General features: G+C 51.1%; 1 protein-coding gene across 3 annotated transcripts; it reads right to left on the bottom strand.

Moving 5' to 3' along the window:
• Nucleotides 1-5,819: 5,819 nt before the first annotated feature.
• USB1 (U6 snRNA biogenesis phosphodiesterase 1) lies at nucleotides 5,820-20,488 on the bottom strand. Of its 3 annotated transcripts, none has more exons than XM_014587789.2 (8): nucleotides 19,942-20,488; nucleotides 18,543-18,709; nucleotides 14,617-14,800; nucleotides 12,835-12,888; nucleotides 9,575-9,724; nucleotides 9,263-9,368; nucleotides 7,932-8,015; nucleotides 5,820-6,922 (listed from the first exon to the last, which is right to left on the bottom strand). In XM_014587789.2, the coding sequence occupies exons 1-8, from the start codon at nucleotides 20,037-20,039 to the stop codon at nucleotides 6,818-6,820; spliced, it is 948 nt and encodes a 315-aa protein (XP_014443275.1). In that variant the 5' UTR covers nucleotides 20,040-20,488; the 3' UTR covers nucleotides 5,820-6,817. The 3 variants fall into 3 exon arrangements, with proteins under 3 accessions (XP_014443275.1, XP_014443276.1, XP_006148508.1); XM_014587790.2 differs by having other exon boundaries at nucleotides 19,912-19,999; XM_006148446.3 differs by lacking the exon at nucleotides 9,575-9,724 and having other exon boundaries at nucleotides 5,821-6,922; nucleotides 19,942-20,424.
• Nucleotides 20,489-20,561: the final 73 nt, after the last annotated feature.

Here is a 20,561-nt window from a genome sequence, read left to right as displayed (position 1 = left end):
GGCCGCCCGGTCCCGCGGCGCCCCCGGCGCGCCCAGCTCCCTCTGTCCATGCCCGGGGCCGGGCGCTGCCCAGAGCGCGCGCCTCCCGCCGGCGGACCGTGCTCGCCGCCGCACCCAGCCGGGCCTGGGTCCCCACGCAGTCCCGGGAGGAGACGCAGGGAGCCCGTGGGACGAAGGGAGCCAGCCAGGGAGCGGGCGTCCGACGTCCCCCTGCGAGTTCGGCGCGGCTCCGGGCGCTCCCAGCCCTCCTCCCGCTCACCGCGGCTGCCGCCGTCTTAAAGGGCCAGTGTGCTCCCAGCGCGCGGACCCGAGAGGGGGTCAGGGGCGGTACCCCAGCCCGAGGCTTCCTGGTAGCAGGTGCCAGCAGGTGGGTGGCCCTTTCATTCTTCTCTAACGGCAGGAAACCATTCCAGCCCGCCCCATGTCACTCCCATCCCAGCTTCTGGGGGACGGGGGTGACCTCCAAAGCGATCCCCAGCCCAGGGAGGGTGTAAGGAAGGCGGGGTCTCCCTGCGGGGGAGGAAGGAAGACTCCTCCTCTTTCCACCTGGCGGGTGGGTGGGATATTAAGCAAAGCTGGGCGAGATGGAGGCTTGAAAGTAGGGACCCAAATGTCCTGTTTTTCGCTAAAATAATTAAGATTTGAATTTCGGTGTTCCAAGGCCTCATCAAAATCCCCACAATAACTTTGGCCCTTCAGTAACTTTCCTCAGCTGCAAAAGTGAGGGGTTGGGCGCCTCCAGGGCGCGGTGCGGAGGACAGGTAAGGTTTGGGAGCGTCACGGTTCTAGCCCTACCTTCTCCACTTACCTACAGTTTGGACTTGGGCAAATTATTGAACCTTTCCGAGCCTCCTTGCCCTTATCTGGAACTTGGGGCTGTTTGTGATAAGAGTTAGGTAAAGCTTCTGTTCCTGACCTGGCACAGGGCATCGAAGCAGGAATTAGGACACCATTAGCCACCATTTGGACACTATTCTTTGCAAATGACATGCAACAATGTGACGAGACAAGACTCCAGGCGGCCGACAAACCCTGCAGTGAAGCTGAAAGTGCAAGATTTACTTCTACTCCGGAAGCAGCTTGAGATCGGGTCAGGGTAATTGCTGGAGGCAAGGGATAGGGGACCTAGGTCAAAGGTCTGCTGGAACTGCGGGTGTAGAAGAGGGAAGCTCCGGCGCTGCGGACTGGCGGGCGGGGTTAGGAGGTGAGGGCAGCGGTGCAGGTGGGCAGAGTCCTTACCTCTCCTCTTCGGACCCGGATATCTCGCTTTCTTTACCTGTGGGCGTTTTCTCTAGAGTAGCCCCAGTCCTAGAGCTGGCCTCCCCTCCTGGAAGTTGGAGGACCTGGCGGCGCGCCTTAGACATGGCCTGTTTGAACCAACCTACCTGGTGGTGGGGGAGAGCACCGGTGGTGGACGCTACCTGGTGCTCAGCAGAGAGGGGAAAAGAAGCCTGAGTTTGGAAGATTAGGTAAGGGCAGTCACCCTTTTCCACCTACTAACTTCTCCTGGGGGGTCTCCCATCTGGGAAATGGGTTTCCCAATTCTGTACTTGGAAATTTGCTTTTGGAAAATGTGCACTTGTCTTCAGAAATGGACAATGCTTGTCCCTGTTTAATTGAACGTACTACCTTTTCTTACAATATGTATTCCCGATCAGTCAGTTTTAAAAGAAAAATGTGGGGGGCCAGCCAGGGGGCAAGGTGAGTAGGCAGCTGGATCCCACAGGGTTGACTGCAGTTTGAGTCCTCGACCTGGTGGCTTAAAAAAGCACACTGTGTATGCATGCGCATGCCCAGAGATTCCAGAGGAGAAGGGAGAAGGGATTGCAGCATGGCCATCCCTCTGGGGAGTGATTTCTCACTTTCGGGCTCTCTCTGTGTCTCCCCAGCAAGTGCAATTGCCCTATGGCCCCCCCAAAATCATTAAAGAGTTTGTGGACCAGCAGATGACATAATGGTTACATTGCTGGACTCCCACGTGTTTGACTGTGGTTTGAGTCCCTGGTCAGGAGGATTGAAAGCCATGCCAGGCGTGCGTGTGTGTGTGTGTGTGTGTGCGTGTGTACGCACGTATGCGTGCATCCAAAGTCCTGAGAGGAGTATGGAGAAGAAGGGATTGCAGTGTGGCCATCTCCTCTGGGGGGTGATTTCTCACTCTCCATCTTTCTGTCTCTCTGGCAAGCACACGTGCACTATAGCAAAAAATCTCCCCCTCAAAAAAAAAAATAGTTTGGGCTTATGGGGCTACCTGGTAAAGAGTGCCCAGGAAGAGTGGGCAACATTTTCAGAAGCCTGTAGTCAGATAAGCCTGGAGATTCCTTTCTTGGGGTCAATTCTGCCTTAAGAAAATGGCATCCCTGCAGCCAGGTCTTAGAGCTCCCTAAGATTGGTTCTGGTTCCTACAGGCGCCTTGTGCAAGGTGGGTTTGTGCCTCTGCCTACCCCAGTTTCTATCCAGTCTGGCTAGCACCCAAGGCCAAGGGGACTCAGTAGAACTGAGATGCGTGAACACCTGCTCTCCCATCACCTGCACCCCCCTCTATCACTCCGGTGCTTACGCTGACAAGGAATGCAGGGGGTGAACCCCACACGCCAAGCCCTGGTTTGCAGCCAATCTGTATAGGCCAAGGGTGATGCCCGAGGATTGCACCAATATCCTTTCATCTAGAAAGGGTCTTCCCGGGAGTCCTTTTGAATTACGACCAAACGTGGAGTTTCACAGTGCAGTTGCATCTAGAGACCCTGATGAGCTGTGGGGGTTGTACAGACTGCTCTGGATGAGAAGCCAGGCCACTGGTTCCTGCCCCAGTGCTAAGGTACTGGGCAATCGTGAGCAAGTTACTCTCTTCGGGTTTGTTTCCTCATTTGCAAAAGGGGGTTTCGAACTCAGTAGCCAAGGTTTCTTGTTCAGTGAAGGTATGTTGCTGGGGGCTGGAACTAAGCCCAAGACATCCCCTCCCCCAGAGGGCCCCCCACCTTCAGTGGCCCCTCGGTAGTGCACCAAGGTCTGTTTAAAGGTGAGGCAGTCCTTGGGACTCCGGGAGCCAAGACAAGGAATCAACAAACAAGCCGAGGTAATTTCCCTCTCCCTTGGAAACAAAGCTGGGGTGGTCTGGAGAGGCGTTGGAGAGAGCTGAGAGTGCCAGGTGGAAGTGGGCCAAGCAGGCCGTGAGATGAGCGTTCCCTGCCCCGCAGAGGCATCTGAGGACACCCAGGCCAGATGTGTTGATTTTGTGTTCTCTCCCGTGTGATAAAATCCCCGTCAAGAGCGTTTCTGCACCGTGCGCCAGCGCGCCGAGGGCTGGACCTGGCCAGTCTTCCCTCCTGTCTCAGGAGCTGTCTCCTGGGTTCCTGGAGCACATCTCCTCTTATGGAAGAGCCCCAGCGGCTTCTGCACCGCTGGCCTCCGCAGGCACACTCCGTGTCTGGATGCCCGCCAAGGCCCTGCCGCCAGCCTCCTCCCCCTCGGTCTCCTACTTCCTCCATCGCCACCTTCCACTCCCCATTGAAGAGCCCAGTATTGATCTTGGCCCATCTCTCCAAAGTCGCCGCACTCTAATTCCATCCTCTGCACAGACGCGGGCTCCCAAGCCACATTCTGCCTCAGGGGAGCAGCTCTGCCTTCCCTATCTGATTAATGGAAGTCCAATAGCACATTGGCCCTTCCCAAGAACAACGAGTACAGGACCAGCAGATGGCATCATGGTTATGTGGCTGGACTTTCATGTGGTTGACCACAGTTCGAGTCCTGGACCTGGTGACTTAAAACTCATGCTGGGGGTGTGCACATGCATGTCCAAATTTCTGAGAGGAGAATGGATTGTAGCATGGCCATCCCTCCTGGGGGGTAATTTCTCCCTTTCTGTCTGTCTCTAACTCTCCATTGAATGCATGTGCCCTATAGCAAAAGTCTCTCTCTCTCTCAAAAAAAAAAAAAAAAAAAAAAGAAAAGAAAAAAAAGAACAGTAAGTGCCCAAGTTTTGCATGGCTGGGGACAAGGATTCTTCTCCATGCACCCTGCTTGCTCCTCCAGTCCTCACTCCTCACATTGTGAGCCCCCAGAGGTTAGACCAAATCTGATTCGCCCACAAGCCCAGTCAGGGAATGGCACAGAACAGGTGTAAGTGCGAGCTGCAGGGAGCCACATGCCTGGCTTCCTCTCCCTCTCCAGCATGGCCTGAAAAGCCTGAAGAATCCACAGCTAACCAGATCAATATGCTGGGTGTGGGGATAAGACGGTGTGGTGTCTCGGGTCTTTCTGTGAGCAGCTGAGAATCTGCTCCTGCTCTGAGAAAGGCAGGGCTGCAGGGGTACAGCGAGAGCCTAAAAGGTGAGGGAGAGTCTAAAAAGGCGAACTGGGGCCCAGGCCAACCATGGGCATGCAGGGCTGCACCAGAGCGGGACTTCAGCCAGGCCCTCATCTCTGATTTCTCACTCCATCCCAGATGAGTCACTCAACCTGTTCTCTGGAAAAGTTGAATAAACATTCCTGCCCTGTATACTTTTCAGAGGGGTTACTGGGAGGAATAGATGAGGTCTTAGAAAGGACCTAGCAGGACCAACAGATGGCGTAATGGTTATGTGGCTGGACTCTCATGTAGTTGACCACAGTTTGAGTCCCAGACCTGGTGGCTTAAACTCAGGCCAGGCACGTGTGCGTGCATGCCCAGGATCCCGAGAGGAGAATGGAGAAGGGATTGCGGTGTGGCCATCCCCCCTGGGGAGTGATTTCTTGTTTTGTGTCTGTCTTTGCATGAACACACGTCCTATAGTAAAAATCTCTCTTAAGAAAAAGAAAGGACTGGGACCAACAGTTGGTGTGATGTAGTCGACTGCGGTTCGAGTCCCAGACCCAGTGGTTTAAACTCATGACGGGTGCCTGTGTGTGCGTGCCCAAAATCCCGAGAGAAGAATGGAGAAGGGATTGTAGTGTGGCCATCCCCCCTGGGGAGTGATTTCTTATTTTGTGTCTTTCTGGGAGCGCTCACGCCCTATAGCAAAACCTCTCAAAAAAAAAAAAAAAAAAAAAAAGGACTTAGCACAATAGTGGTGTAAGGTCTACCTGTCCTTAAGCCGATGAGGAACAGCGGGGAGGAGTGTAGTGAGCCCCAGTGCCAAGCCCTGGTTTGCAGCCAATGTGTACAACACTGGCAGGCTAGGTAACCCTACCCTTATCTTCCCGAGGCCTCTCAAGATCACCTTCGGAAGTCATGAAAGAGACTCTCAAGAGTCCTCCTAAACTGTGAAGCACAGTGGGGGGTTGGGGGAGTAGAGAAAAGTCTTTTTTTTGGGGGGGGCAGATTTTTGCTATAGGGCACATGCACTCACCAGAAAGACAGAGAGACAGAAGGCGAGAACTCACCCTCCAGGGCGGATGGCCACATGACAATCCCTTCTCCTTCATTCTCCTCTCGGGATCTTGGGCATGCATGCACACGTGCCCAGTTTGAGTTTAAGTCACTGGGGGTCTGGGACTTGAACTGTGGTTGACTACATGAGAGTCCAGTGACATAGCCATTACGTCAACTGCTGGTTCCCTGTTTTTTATTTTAGGTTTTTGTCATAAGGCATGTATGCTTGCCAAGAGTGACAGAGAAAGTGAGAAAGCACTCCCCAGGGGAGATGGCCACTCGTCAATCCCTTCTCTTCCATTCTCTTGCCTGGTGGGGTAATTTTCAAGCCTTCAGGTCCGGGACTCAACCCAAGATTCACCATGTGGGAGTCCAGTCCCTTAATCACCAAGCTGCCTGCTGGCTCCATGCAAAGTCATCTTTCACCTTGTGGAATAGAAGCAGTCCAAAACGACATTAAAAATTTTAAATGTCATTTTTATTTGTTTAATGCAAATTAAAACAGTAATCTAAAAATATTTCTTCATCCATCACCAAAAATCTGGGTGACAACTGCAGAGGACTGGTCCCTTGCCTTGGCAAGGGCTGAGGCAACAGTAGAAATCCCATGCCCTCCCTCTCTGCCTCCCTCCCTCCCTCCAAGTCGGTTCCCCTTGGGAAGCCAGGGATGCCCTGCAGGCCCCAGCAGCAGGAGGCACGCAGAAGTTTGGGGGAAGGCGCCTCTCTGCTTCTTTGGGAACCGCCAATGGGGAAGCCAGAGGCCACAGCGTTGGAGGCCTGGCTTTCGGCCACTGGGCAGACAGAAGTGAAACATCTGCTCAAGCCTCCCCAGGCACCTGGCTGGGGCTGAGTGGGAGGAAGAAATGGAGAAAAATGGATGCTAAGCCACAAATTAGCACCCTGTGCTGAGGCCCTGAAGTGGCCGCTGCTGGCACAGGAAGGGGCGAGATTTAAAGTAAATAGATAAGAGGGACACGCTTAAAGGAGGGAGGGTGACAGACCCACTGAAACACTCCCTGTCCTGGTTTGACCAGGGAGAGCCAGGGCATGATGACTTAAACAACCCTGGTCTGAGGCCAACGCATCAGAATACAAACTGCTTAGGGGGAAGTGGGAGGGGGTGGCTATTCATTAGCATAGTACAGTGGGGCTTCTGGCTCAGTGTGGGTGGGCTTGCCTGGTGACCCCAATATTTCTTCCTGCATAATGATAGAGCAAGAATAAGGCTGCCCTCTTCCGGCGATTTCTGGGAATGACCACAACACAGCAGCACTCAACCTGGAACCCAGCAGGGCCTGGAGAGTGAAGGCACCCACAGGGACAAGGAGTGGCTACATGGCATGCCAGGCTGAAGGCGTGCCTGGGGCCTCCTAGCTCCTAGGCTGGGGGCATCCCCATCGATTTTTGCAGGCTCCTCCATCTCTTCCTGGCCTGCAGAGGGACCTGGACAAGGGAGGCCTCTGGTGCTCACTTCAAAGGCATGAAGAAGAACTTGTTCCCAGACTTGCAGCGAACCTGGTCGGCGTGCATGCGCAGCAGCATCTCGGAGTCTTCAAACCCATCCACGATATCCTTAAGCCAGCAGCGGGGAGAGAACAGTCACAGTAAGGAGAACCTGGGACCCAGAGGGCGCTGGACACGAAACCGGCCTACCCAACTCCTTCAGAGGCTGGGCAACGCTGAGGGAGATGGAGGACCGTGTGGGCTCCGGGCTTGTGTCTGATCACCTCTGCAATCTTGTGGGCTGGTCCTATCATCCCAACTTTTCAGATAAGGCTGTGGTGTTCAGATCTGGCCTTGGGCCACAGAAACCAACAGAACTAGGGTGGGCGTCTGCTGGAGCTGGAACCCAGAGTGCCTTGCTGCCTCCAGCATGGTCAGGCCGAGAGCAAGGTGCCACTTGATGATGGGCCAAGTTGCATCCAGCCTGCGTGTGTTTTGTTTGGTTTATAAAATGTTTAAAAATCCAACATTTGAGAATTGGGAGATTATACATAAAAATCTGGAATTCTGGCTTCTCTTGGGAAACAGAAGTGCTAGCGATACTAGGTCCACCTTCCTGCACAGCCAGTGCCCACTGCCTCCCTGGCAGAGGCGGAGCTCTGAGCTGCCACTCACTGCTGCATGCTGCTGTTGCTGCTTCTGCGATGGCACTGACAGGGCAGTGGGTGCTAGGCTCTGGGGGCTGAATGTTCATTACAGCTGGCACCTTCCACTTATTTCCTATAGCTGCCAGGTCTGAGGCTCTGACTTCTGGGCAAGAGGCTAGGACTTCGGGTGAAGCCTGCAGCCTCCTCAAAGATCCGTGTTCTAGGGAAGTGCTTCTCAAATTTAATGTGCACACACATCCCTAGAGATGCTGTTAAAATGCAATTCTGGTTTCTTAGGTCTGGGGTGGGGCCAAAGACTCTGTATTGCTAATAGGCTCCCGGGAGATGCTAAGGCTGCAGGTCCCAGGCCCGTACTATGAGTAGCAAGGTAAGGTGTTAGGATTCCTGCCCTGCCATTTGTCCCCTCCAAACCCTCCCCATCCCTGATGTCTGCCCCACAGTTTTGGAAATTCAGAGCCCCGGAAGTTCACCTGTAGTTCCTGCAGGCACTGCCCTTCCAGCTGGAGACGCGCATCGCCCACACACCAGGCCAGACTCACGTGGAAGGAAGGGTCCTGGGGGGGAAGAGCAGGGAGATGGGCAGTCACCCTGATACCATGCAGGCCCAGGTGTCTCATCAGGTCTGAAGGGCACCGTGGCATCCTCACTGGATGGATCCCTGGCCTGCCCTGGGATTTGATCCAAGCACCCTCCACAGACAGATGAAATAACCCAGGTTAGGTCCTAGCTATGAACTGAGTATGTCCTCCTTTCCAAATTCATATGGAAAGGCCTCACCCCGGATGTGATGGTATCTGGAGATGGGGCCTTTGGGAGGCATTAGGTCATGAGGGTGAAGCTCTCTTGAGTGGGCTCAGGGCCCTGGTTAGCGGGGACACCGGAGAGCTGGTGCCTGCCTCTACCATGTGAGGACACACACGCACGCTGTGGTCTGAGTGTGATCCCCCCAGAATCATACAATGACATTTGGCTGTAATGACATAAAGAAGGTAAAACTGGGGCCAACAGATGGTGTCATGGTTACATTGCTGCATTTCTATGTAGTCAACCGTGGTTCAAGTCCTGGACCCCGTAGCTTGAAACTCACACCAGGTGTGTGTGCGTGCACGCCCAAAATCCTAAGAGGAGACTGGAGGAGAAGGGACTGTGGCATGGCCATTCCCCCTGGGGGATAATTTCTCCTTTTCTATTCTCTGTCTCTCTGGCAAGCACGTGTGCCCTACAGCAAAAATCTTCAAAAAAAAAAATAAATAAATAAAAGAAGGTAGAAATTTAATCTGAGGGCCAGCTAGGTGGCATGGTGGTTAGGCAGCTGGATTGCACATGGCTGGCTGTTCCATTCACGTCCTAGACCTGCAGCTTGGAAAGCACACTGGGCTCATATGTGTGCACGCCCAGAGTCCTGAGAGGAGAATGGAGAAGGGACGTGGTGTGGCCATCTTCCCTAGGGGATGGTTTCTCTTTCTCTCTCTCTGTCCTACAAGTGCATGCACCCTGTAGCAAAAATCTGACTATGCATTAAGAGGTGGAGCCCTCATGACTGAATTCTGGTTTATAAGGAGAAGGAATGAGGCAGACACTTGAACAAAGATACCCATGCTCTTGTCCCTCATTGCCATATGACACCTGGTGCCACCTCATAACTCTGTAGAGTTTCTACTGCAAGAAGGCCTTGTCTCATTCAGTGTTGCCCTGGGCCCTTCGACTGCTAAGCCATGATGTGAATACACCTCTGTTCTTATAAATCACCCAATTTCAGGTAGAACCATGGGCCAGTGGGGGAGGGAGGACTGTTCACTACCTGGTAGAAAGTGGTGAGGTCGAATTCCTCCATGACTCTGTCCACCTCTGAAACTAGGTGCAGGAACTGGGCATGCCCCGAGGTGACCTCGAGTCCAACAAAGGTCCTGGAAATGAGAGAGGAAGCCTGAGCACGCAGACCACCTGAGCAGTGCAGAGCATGTGCCAGGTGGGGAGTCTAGCGCCTGGACAGGGCTCACTGTCTCCCTGGTCTGCTCACTGTCCTGCTCCAGGAGCTGACTTCTGCACTTCTCTTCCCAGATTGGAGCCCACACGTGGGCCCTCCCTCCCTGGGTCTACCCCGCAGGAATACCTCCATTTGCCACTGTCAACTCTGCAAACCCAGATGCTTCTGCATTCCACACCCTGTTCTCCATCGTGGCTCCTGCTGTCACTGACCCCAAGCTCAGGGGCTCCTCTTGAAGACTGCTCTCTAACATCCACTGCTCTTCCCACAAGCATCCTGTGGGAAGAGGAGACATCCTGTCTCTCTCGGTGTCTCTCTCTCACTTTTACAACTGTTTTCTTTTCTCTCTCTCTTTTTTTTTTGGAGAGGTTTTTGCTATAGGGCATGTGCGCTGGCCAGACAGACAGAGAGAGACAGAGAGACAGAAAGTGAGAAATCACCCCCCAGTGGGGATGGCCATGCTGCAATCCCTTCTCCTCCATTCTCCTCTCGGGATCCTGGGCACGCACGCACACGCACCCGGCGTGAGTTTAAGCCACTGGGTCCGGGACTCAAACCGCGATCGACTATATGGGAGTCCAGCGACATAGCCATTATGCTAACTGCTGGTCCCTACAACTGTTTTCTTTATTTATGGTAGAGCGTGTGCATGTGTGTGTGAGAGTGAGAGAGGAGCGCCCTCTGCAGTCTGGTCACGTCACAACTCTTCCTCCAGTGCTCAGTCCTAGTAGGTCCTGAGCACATCAATTTGTGCCCAGTGTGTTTCGGGCTGACCACGGAGCGATTTAAATTGCTGTTGCAGAGCCAGCAGGTGGAGTGGAGGTTAAGGTACTGGATCCCGCATGGCCAGCTTCATGGTTCGAGTCCTGGACCTGGCGGTTTGAGAATCACACTAGACATGTGTACATGTGTACCCAAGTTCCCGAGAGAATGGGGGAGAACTTCTGTCTCTCCCTGGTGAGTGCACACACCCTATAGCAAAACCCCAAACCAAAATCAAACCAAACAAAACAGAAAAACAAACGGCAGTTGCTCATGGGATCCAGCTTCTCCTGAGCAGGGCATTACCACTGTGCCACAGAACAGACCCTCTCTCATCTTTAAAAACCCTTCTCTGAACCCACGTCTTCAGCCGACCTGCATCCTGTCTCACTAAAACTTCTCTAAAAGATGATTTGTCTACCTTCACTATCTACTTCCTCACCTCCCATCTTTAACCCTCTTTGCTGGAAGTTCTCTTGTCAGAGATGCCAGTGACAACCCAGCCAAGGTGGTGATAGTGATAGGGCAGTGCTCTGCAATGCCGGAGCCGTGTGGAAGACCAGGGTTCAGATCCCAGGTGACCTGAAATGTGCTAGGTGCAAGTGCACACGTGCGTGGCCATGATGCTGGCTGGCTGGAAGGCCGGGGGCGGGGGGTGGACTGGGGATCACAGAGTAACAAGACATTGCTCATGATGCCAGTGACCTCCAGGTTACCAAATCCAATGCATATGTCTCTGTCCTCCCAGCTGCTCAGTCGTTTCTAACATGGTTGGCTCTCTTCAGAGCCTTTTCTGTCTTAGCTTCCAAGGCACCACACACCTCCCAGTCCTAGCTGAGCCCACTTCTGGCCTCCTGGGCCACTCTCCCTACTGCCCTCTCTTCTTCCCAACCCGAATGAAAAGGGCCTCAGTGCAGAATCCGTAGCCTCTGCCCTTCTCCAGCTGCGCTCTCCGGCAGGCTGACCTCAGTCCACCCCACTTAACCTCACAGGCTGGTGACATCCCCCAGGTCTGTCTCCAGCTGGCAGCTCTCCTGCAGACCTGTATACTGGACCATTCTAGCTGGGGGCTCCACAGACAGCAAAACCCAACAGGTAGAAATGAACGGGTGCAAGGCAGAACGTGCACTCTCCATCTCACCGGTGCTTCCTGTCACAGAAAATGGGGCCAGTAGCTCAAACCCCAAACCCAGGAATCAACTCTGACTCTTCCTCTCCTTTGCATAAACCCAGCCCCATGGGAGTTCCGGCCGAGTCTGCCTCTGGTGTGTCCCAATGTGTACTCTCTTGGTTCTTCCACTGCCACAACCCTAACCCAGGCTGCCACTGGTCCCTCACTTCCATGACAGCTCCACTGTCTGTGTCCACCTGTGCTCTCTACACCTCTTCTCTACACTCAGCAGTCACATGTGCGGTCCACTCAGACTCTTCACAAACAAAGCAGACGATGCCTCTCCCCTGTTCAGATCCCACCACGCTTCCTTTGCACTCAACCTCAAGACCACTCACTTGACCTTAAAGGCCTTGCCTGGGCTAATCCTGCCCACTCATCTCACCGTACGCCCCAGTTCCACCTCACAGCCCTCCGCAAGGACACCAAGCTCTTTCCTGCCTCGGAGTCACTTTGCCTGCTATGTCCTCTGCTTGAAGCCTCCTGCAGCAGCTCTTCCACAGCTTGCTCCTTGTCCTCAGGTGGCCAGCAAGTGCCACCTCCCTGGTGCCCCTGGACACCCACTCCTATCTGTCATATCACACGAACTATTCACGTGCTCATTTACTTATTACCTGCCTCCCCTGCAGGATGTAGTATTCCGAAGATTTACCAGTTCTCCTGCATGTACCTGTTCACTGCTGAATCGTCAGCACATAGCAAGTGCCTGGCATGCGTGGGTGCTGAATGCATTTGTGCAGAGCAGAATGAAGGAAGGAAGGAAGGGGCCTTCCTTTCAGAGGTGCTGAGAACAGGCCACTCAGTGAGTGGATCAGACAGGAAGGTGTGCTTTGAAGCCTCGATAATCAGTTCTTCTCTGTTCATCTAACACTTGCTACCTTTAACTTGAGCTTCCATGAGCCCCACAACTGCCCAACAATGGATGAGTCAAGGGGAAAGAGAAGATCACGGAGGGGAAGACACAAGACAAATGTCGCCACGGTGACAGGATCAGGTTTTCTGACTTTCACAGGCGTTTTCACTATATCTCTAGTTCTGTCCCACCTTCTCCACACTGCTCCCACTTCCTAGTTTTCTTGTTTATTGTTTTTTGTCTTTCAAGTGAAAGAGAGAGCTTTTGGGCAGAGTCTCACCAAGGCATGATTCTCCCACTCCAGCCTCCCAGTGGCTGCAGGTGTGTGGCCATGCCTGGTCTGTTTGAATTGGGCTGGGAATTGAACTTGGGCCTTCCATACAGCCTCAGCCTCTGAGTAGCAGTGTCTCAGCGGTGTACAACCCCACGGCTGAGCCGAGTTATTTTTCTTAGCACAAAGTTCAGATGTGCACAGCCGCCTTTGCAGTCAGAGACTTGGTTAAGAAACAAACTGAAAACTGGGAATAAAGACTCCCAAAGCAAAGCACCCCCTTGATCTCTCTATCGAAGAAGCTTCCGGGAGTGACTGGGGGGTCCTACCTGGTTTTTTCTTGATTGGTATAAATCTTGACCTGGTTGGCAGTAAAGAAGAACCTAAAGTTCAGAAGAAGAAAACCTTATTTTAGGGGGGGGAAAAAGAATAAAGAAAAGGCAGAAAAATACAGTTTATGTTTAAAATACCAGTTTGAAAGTACAATTACTTAATTTTACACTTAATATTGTCATTCCATTATACATGTGGTAAGTTAAAACCCTAAAATATTAGAACTGGAGAAGACTGGGGCCAGCAGGTGGTGTGATGGTTGAGGGCGCTGGATTCTCACATGGCCGACCGTTGTTCGAGTCCCGGACCTGGTGGCTTGCCTTCTCACTTCTCTCTCTCTCTCTCTGTCCCTCTCTGGTCAAATTAAATAATTGGATAACTAAAGTTAAATAAAATATTTCAAAACAAAAAAAGAGAAAGAACTGGCGAAGACCTTAAAAATCACTCAGACCAAGGTACACACAGCACCATCCATGCTATGTGGTACCCAGGCCACGCTACACCCCTTCTCCTCCATTCTCTTCTGGGGATGTTGGACATGCACATACATTGCCCACTGTGTTTTTCAAGCCACTGGGTCCAGAACTTAAACAGGACAGTTGGCCATGTGGGATCTAGTCGCCTTAACCACCATGGCATCAGCTGGTCCCCAAACCACTATTCTTTGTTTGTTTAGTCTTTTTGCAATAGGGTGTGTGCACTCACTAGAGAGAAACAGAGACACAGAGAGAAAGAGCAGGTAAGTGAGGAGTTGCTCCCTGAGGGGATGGCCATGCCACAGTCCCTTCTCCAATCTCCTCTTGGGATTTGGGGCTTGTATGCACACATGCCCAGCATGTTTTTGAAGTCACCAGGTCTAGAACTTGACCAGTGAAGTCAGCCATGGTGGGATCCAGCCCCCTTAACCACCACACCACTCACTGGCTGGCCCCACTATTCATTATAAATCACCCAGTCTCAGGAACTTCTTAGCAACATGATAGCAGACTAAGACACCTTGTGTTGTGGGACTGCTCTCTACTCCTGTTCTAGACGTGAGCGCCAGACCCGGGCTTGGCCAACAAGAGCAGAGCGTGACCTCAGCTGCAGCAGCAGAATTGGGGGTGCACTGCCCACTCTGTCACGTTTGGGACATCCTTTACATCCTTTGTAACGCACGAGTAATCTAGTAAGTAAACTTGTCCTGAGTTCTGTAAGCTGTTCTAGAAAATGATCCAATGAGGAGAGGTCATAGGAACCTCCGATTAGTAGCAAAACAGGATGGAAGTTGTGGGTAAGATGCGACCCAACACTTGCAGCCGGCATCTGAGGTGGAGGCAGTCTTGTGGGACTGAGCCCCTGACCTGTGAGGCCTGCGCTAACTCCGAGTTGTTAGTGTCAGAACTGAGTTACACTGGACATCCAGTTGGTGTCTGGAGAGCTGGAGAGAGTCAGCATGAAAAAACAATCCCACACATCTGGTCACAGGAGTGTTGGAAATACTGAGCGAGGGGGTAGGGAAAAACAGCTGATTTTTTCCTATGAGCAGATGAGGAACTGGAGGTGTCAGGAACGTATGTGGCTGTGGCACATGAGCTTACCTGGCTGAGCTCAAGGCCACACAGGATGAGCTGTACAGCATGCAGGCAGCCTCAGCACTGTTCCACGCTCTATCCTTCAGGTTTGGCCTGCTTGCTGGGGTCCTCGTCCCACACCCACATGCCCACCTAGCAGGTCAGGACAGAGATGCAGGGAGGGCCTTGGAGGAAGAGAGCTGAGGCAGAAAAGGAAGCACTCACCCCTGGCAGGAGGCCATGCGGTCTTTCAGCGCCTGCACGAATGGGAGGATCCAGTGGTGGCGAAGAACCACACTCTGGGACAAGCTGAGGTGGAATGCTTCCATCCTTACCAGCCGGGGGATGTATGTTTGGGCATGGGACAGCAACGCGTCCAGCAGATCCAGGAATTCTTCCTCAGCTTCATCTGGAAGGGAAGAGTGGAGTGGGTGAGCTGCATAGCCTCGGCTAAGAGAACTTAGTCATGGCTGAATGACGAAGCACAAAAGGCAGACAGACCCTTGCTACTCTGGGTTTGGGAGGAAATTACTTTGAGAGCTGATTATGTCTATGTATTCTTTTATTTTTAAAAAATATAATATTTATTTAATTGTATTTATTATTATTACATTTTAATTTGACCGTACAGAGAGAGAAAGGACAAACCGGAAAGCAAACCACTAGGCATGGGACTTGAATTGTGGTCAGCTGTGTGGGAGTCCCTTGTCTCCACCACCACACCACCTGCCAGCCCCTGTGTCTATATATTCTAATAATACTTTACTATGTATTTCTGGTTATAGAATAACACATGCTTTTTGTAAAATCCAAGTAAATGGGAAATATATAGGAGACTTCTGGTTTCCGGTCATATACGTAAGAAGCTTAGAAGTCCCTACCCTGTCCGAACAACAAGTAAAACACGAAACAAACAAAAAGCAACAGCTTTTAAAAGATTATTTTATTTAACTATTTATTTATTTATTTATTTTTGACCGGAGAGGAACAGAGCAAGAGAGAGAGAGGGAAAGTGAGAAAGCAAGTCACCAGGTCTGGGACTTGAACCATGGTCCGCCATGTGGGAGTCCAACGTCCTTAACCACCACACCACCTACTGGCCCTGCAATAGCTCTTCTTAGCACTGTAAGAAAAGTTGGGTCACAGAGCAAGTTGGCCTCCAGAATTAGAGACCAAGAGGCAAATACTGAGACACAAAGATTACCAGACCAGAAACCCAGGAGCTGAAAACTCTAGCCGGCATAGGAAAAAACAGGACAGAGAAGCCAAACTGTAGTGGACAAACTGCCAGAGATTCAATGTGCACAAATCTGACAGTTAAAAATTCCAGGGGGACCCGGCCATGGAAGGGAGAGGAGCACTTTTGTAAGGTTTACCTCTTGGTGCTCAACTGGATTTTCACAGAATATCAAAGAAAAATCCCCTTGGAAATAAACAACCGCTCTGGTATATGGGAGTGCATTCTGTTTTAGTTAATAAGTCTGCCCTCAGGAGAACTATTTAACTAGAGTCTAACCTGCTAGGGTTTTATCAGAGCCTCGCTGATCTGCAGGAAAAGCTATACCAAACTCCAGGCCTTGTTAGCCATCCTGTCCCACCTGAGGGAGAAACCTAAGCTCTTGAGGAGCTCAGGTCGAGGCCTGAGTGCATCAGAAGCCAGAGACCTAATCACAGGACTAGAGAACACTCCCAACCCCAAACACCTCACCACTTCACTGAAGGCATTTGTAGCAGTTCTTTTTACACAGTATGTCATGTCCAGCTACAAGACATATTAAAGGCAAAAATACAATATGAAGAGACACAACAAGAATCAGACTCTCTTAACAAATCTATAAATACCAAATAAACATAGGAATTGACTCAATAATGAATTATCTTCTAAAATAGAAGGCACTAAGCCCAGATAGGTTCACCGGGGAATTCTATCACATATTTAAGGATGACATTAAGCCAATTATTTAGTCTCTTTCAGAGGACTGAAGCAGAAAGAATAATTCCTAACTCATTCTATGAGGATGCCATTACACTCAGACAAAAACCAGACACAGGACATCATAAAAAGAAAAAAGGAAAACTACAGACCAGCGTTGATCATGGACACAGATATGAGATCCTCAACAAAGTATTAGCAAATCAAATCCAACAATGTATAAAAAGAATAATATGCCATATTCAAGTGGGATTTATCTCGGGTATGTGGACTGGTTCGACAATCATATATCAATCAATGTAATCTATCATGTCAATAGTTTAAAGAAGAACTCATATCAACAGAAGAAGGAAAAATATTTGAGGGCCAGCTGGTGGCATGGTAGTTAAAGTGGCCGGATCCCCATGGCGGACTGTGCGGTTTAAGTCCCGGACCTGGTAGCTTGAAAAACAAGCTAGACGTGTGCCCAAAATCCTGCAAGGAGAGTAGAGAAGGAACTGCAGCACGGGCAGCATGGTCATCCGCTACAAGGGGTGCTTTTTCACCTTCCCTCTTTTTCTCTTTCTCTCTCTCTGGCAAGTGCACATGCCCTATAGCGATTAGGGGGGAAAAAAGAAAGAACGGAAAAGAAAAAAACATTTGACAAAATTCAATACCCATTCATGATAGAAATGGACAGTAAATTAGGAATGGAGGGGAACTTCATTAACTTTAAAGAGAATATCTACAAGAAATCTTATCACATTTAGTGGTGAAACATCATATTCAGTGGTAAAAAAAATTAAAAGCTTCCCCACTAAGATCAGGAACAATGCAAGGATGTCACCTCTTTTCTTTTTTTTTTTTTTGGAGAAGTTTTTGCTATAGGGCGCATGCGCAACTACATGGAAGTCCAGCGACATAGCCATTACACCAACTGCTGGTCCCAGGATGTCACCTCTTACCACTGCTTTTCAACCTGTACTGGAAGTCCTAGCTAATGCAATAAGACAAGAAAAAGAAGTAAGAGTTTACAGATTGAGAAAGAAGAAATGTTTGCAGATGACATGATTGCCTATATAGAAAATCCAAAGGAATCAGCCAGTGAAATTCTGTAGGTTCTTCAATTGTTCTTCAATTATGACTCTGAGTCATCAACGTTAAGTTCCTCAATTGCAGCTACACACAGATGGGGAGAATGGATGTACAGAAAACCCCTGCACATTCTGCTAAACTTTTCTTTGAACTTAAAACTTCTTTTAAAAAAACCCAAAAAGTCTATTAAAACAAAAAGAAATTTTTTAAGAGAGAATTTTTTGCTATAGGGCATGTGTGCCCATCAAAGAGACAGAGAGAGAAAGAAAGTGAGAAATCACCCCCAGAGAGGATGACCACACTGCAATTCCTTCTCCTATCAGGATTTTCGCCATGTATACACATGCATCCGGCATGAATTTCAAGCCTCTGGGTTCAGGACTCCAACTGCAGTCAGCCATGTGGGAGTCCAGCAACATAACCATTTCACCATCTGCTGGTCCCAAAACAAGAAGAAATTTAACATATGTGCAGGAGAAAGTAGGGGTCCTTGAAATCTATCACCTATACCAGTGGTCTTCAAATTACATGCCTGCTGAGGCCCACAGATAGTAAAGAGGTTAAGGCAACTGAATCCCACAAAACCAGCTATGTAGTTCAAATCCTGGACCCAGTAGCTTAAAAAACATGCTGGGCACATGTTTGTGCATGCTTAAAATTCTGAGAGGAAAATGGAGAAGGGATTAAGCTGGGGCCATCCTCCCTAGAGGTTGATTTCTCCCTTTCCCTTTTCCTGTCTCTCTCTGAAGAACTCATGTGCCCTATAACCTGCCACCTGCCTCACCAGTGCTGGGGTGAGACTTGAACCGAGCCCACCCAGAACTCTTTCAGTAATAAAGTGCTAGATGCACCCTGGGATGGCCTTGATGTCCTGTCCCAGAACGCCCCTTTGGTCACCTCCTCATGAGTGGGACAACATTGTATCAGGGTTAATAAAAAATATTTCAGGTAATGAATTCAAAACTGAAACCATGTTTACAGCAACATTCCCCAGTTCTTGAAACTTGCTTTCTCCCTTTTAAGTCAGTATCTTTCTCGCCACCAGTGTTAGAAGTCTCTGATTTCTCCCTCCTCGCTGGGGTCAGGTTCCTCTCCATAAGAGGGATCTACTGATCTCAGCCACTTGTCTTCATACATTACTTACACGGTATGTACACATGGGTAGCCCAGTTGCCCCGCTCATGGGGGAAGGTGCGCACTCGTCCCCCATGTTTTGCACTGTCATCCTCAGGCCCCTCCTCAGTGCTTGGGAACATGTTCAGCACACTATCAGGTACGGGAAACCTCTGACCACAAGGAGGGCTTTGGCCACTGCAAGAAAGAAAAGAAAACAAGCACATTTATCCTCCTTGCATCCTCTACATTTGCACATCCAATGAAGGTGTAACCCCTCATACCTGGTGACTGCGTGTGTAACAGATGCTGCAAGCTGCCACGAATTTCTTTCTCTAGTGGTGTGTCACTGGGGCCTCCCAACAACTCTGGGAGGTGGACCTCAACAGGGCACAGGGTCCCCACAGGAAATGGGCAGACAGTAATATATGGGTCAAAGATCGAGTATCCTACACAGAGCTGGAGTAGCACTTCCTACCTCAGTGATTTTGGCCAAGTCATGCCACTTTTCTGGGCCTCTGTTTCCTCATCTGTAAACTACACACTCTTCAGAAAGTTCATGGGCCATGTGTAGCCTATAAAAAAGCTATGCATGGGGACCGGCAGTTGGCATAATGGCTATGTTGCTAGACTCCCATAGTCCTGGACCCGGTGGTTTAAACTAACCCCGGGCACGTGTGCAGGCGTGCCTAAGATCCCAAGATTGTAGCGCGCTTTCTGTCTCTCTGTCTTTCTGGCAAGTGCACGCGCCCTATAGCAAAAACCTTTCCAAAAAAAAAAAAAAAAAAGGAAAAAGCTATGCATGGATTTCAAAACAATTTTTGGCACTAAAAAAAACTCGCCCTTTAATTCCATCATTTCACAAACTTTCTGAAGTCCCCACAGACTCATCCTGATGGCTATTTGTGAGATGAGCTGAGATACTGTTTGTAAAGCACTCAACCAGCTCAATGCCTGGTATTTACGAATCTATGTCCCACTAAGTAAGAGGCTTCTAAGGTGTGATGGTTTTGTTCACTTTTGAGTCTCCAGTCCTAATAGGCCTGCGTGCCATGGGGGCTCAATGAATAGTTATTCATCCAATAGTTACTGGGTGAACGAAGAAGCTCTCCATACACTTTAGCCATTATTACTGCAATTGCAACCAATGAGGAAACAGACCTAGGATGGTACAGTGACGCGCGCCAGGAGATCGAGCGCGCTAGCGGCGAGGGCTGGACCCGAACCTGTTTCCTGCCTCACAACTCTTCCTAGACAGGCGAGGACAATCTGGGGCTTTATCCAGGGAGTGTCCTTTGGATACTCCTCTCCCCTGCGCCCCTTCTTCCTTCTCCAGGAACCGCCCCACATCCTCCCTCCAACACGCTCGGGTCCGGTCGGGATCTCTTGCGAATCCGCACCCTCCTGAAAGAGCCTTCTTCGCTCCTCACCCGCGGCGGCCCCCAGCCTCCGGCCTGGTCCGCGTCCCGGCCTCGGTCTCATCCTCCGAGCCACTGCAGCTGTAGCCCACCAGGGGCGCCGCACTCATGGGTCGCGCGTCGGAAACTGCAGGGATGGCCCGTAGGCAACTGCACACCCTGCCCGGAGGTCCGTCGCGCCGGAAGTGTCCTCCAGGGGGCGGAGCCACGGATCGCTCCGCCTCGGGGCGGGGCGGAGGAGGGTATGGGGCGGGTCCCGGCGGTTCCCAGCAAGAGTGGCGGAGGCACAGACTCCACGCTGAGCTCAGGGCGCGTGGGGTGGCCGCCTGGGGCCTCCAAGAGTCCCCAGCCCATTTCACAGATTGTTCCAGGCCCTCGCCTCCCTTCCTGCTGTTATGTCTGGAATCCCAGAAATGAATGGCCCTCGGGTCAGCGCATTACACCCAGCGGCGATCCCTGCCCTCCCGCCCGGCCGGGATCTGAGGCTCTGGAGCTGCTTCCTCAAACCGCCCGAAGTCTCCTAACCCTCCTAAGAGGAGGGTCAATCTCAGACGGTGTAGGGGGCCCCGCCTCTCAGGGGCAGAGTCCTGCCGGGGCGGACCCCGGGACCCTTCCCTTACAGGTCGAGACGG

The sequence above is a fragment of the Tupaia chinensis genome, unplaced genomic scaffold (assembly GCF_000334495.1).
Source record: "Tupaia chinensis unplaced genomic scaffold, TupChi_1.0 Scaffold000235_1, whole genome shotgun sequence".
NCBI lineage: Eukaryota > Metazoa > Chordata > Mammalia > Scandentia > Tupaiidae > Tupaia > Tupaia belangeri.
Note: the sequence above shows the minus strand (reverse complement) of the source record. Positions and strands in the feature narration are given on the sequence as shown.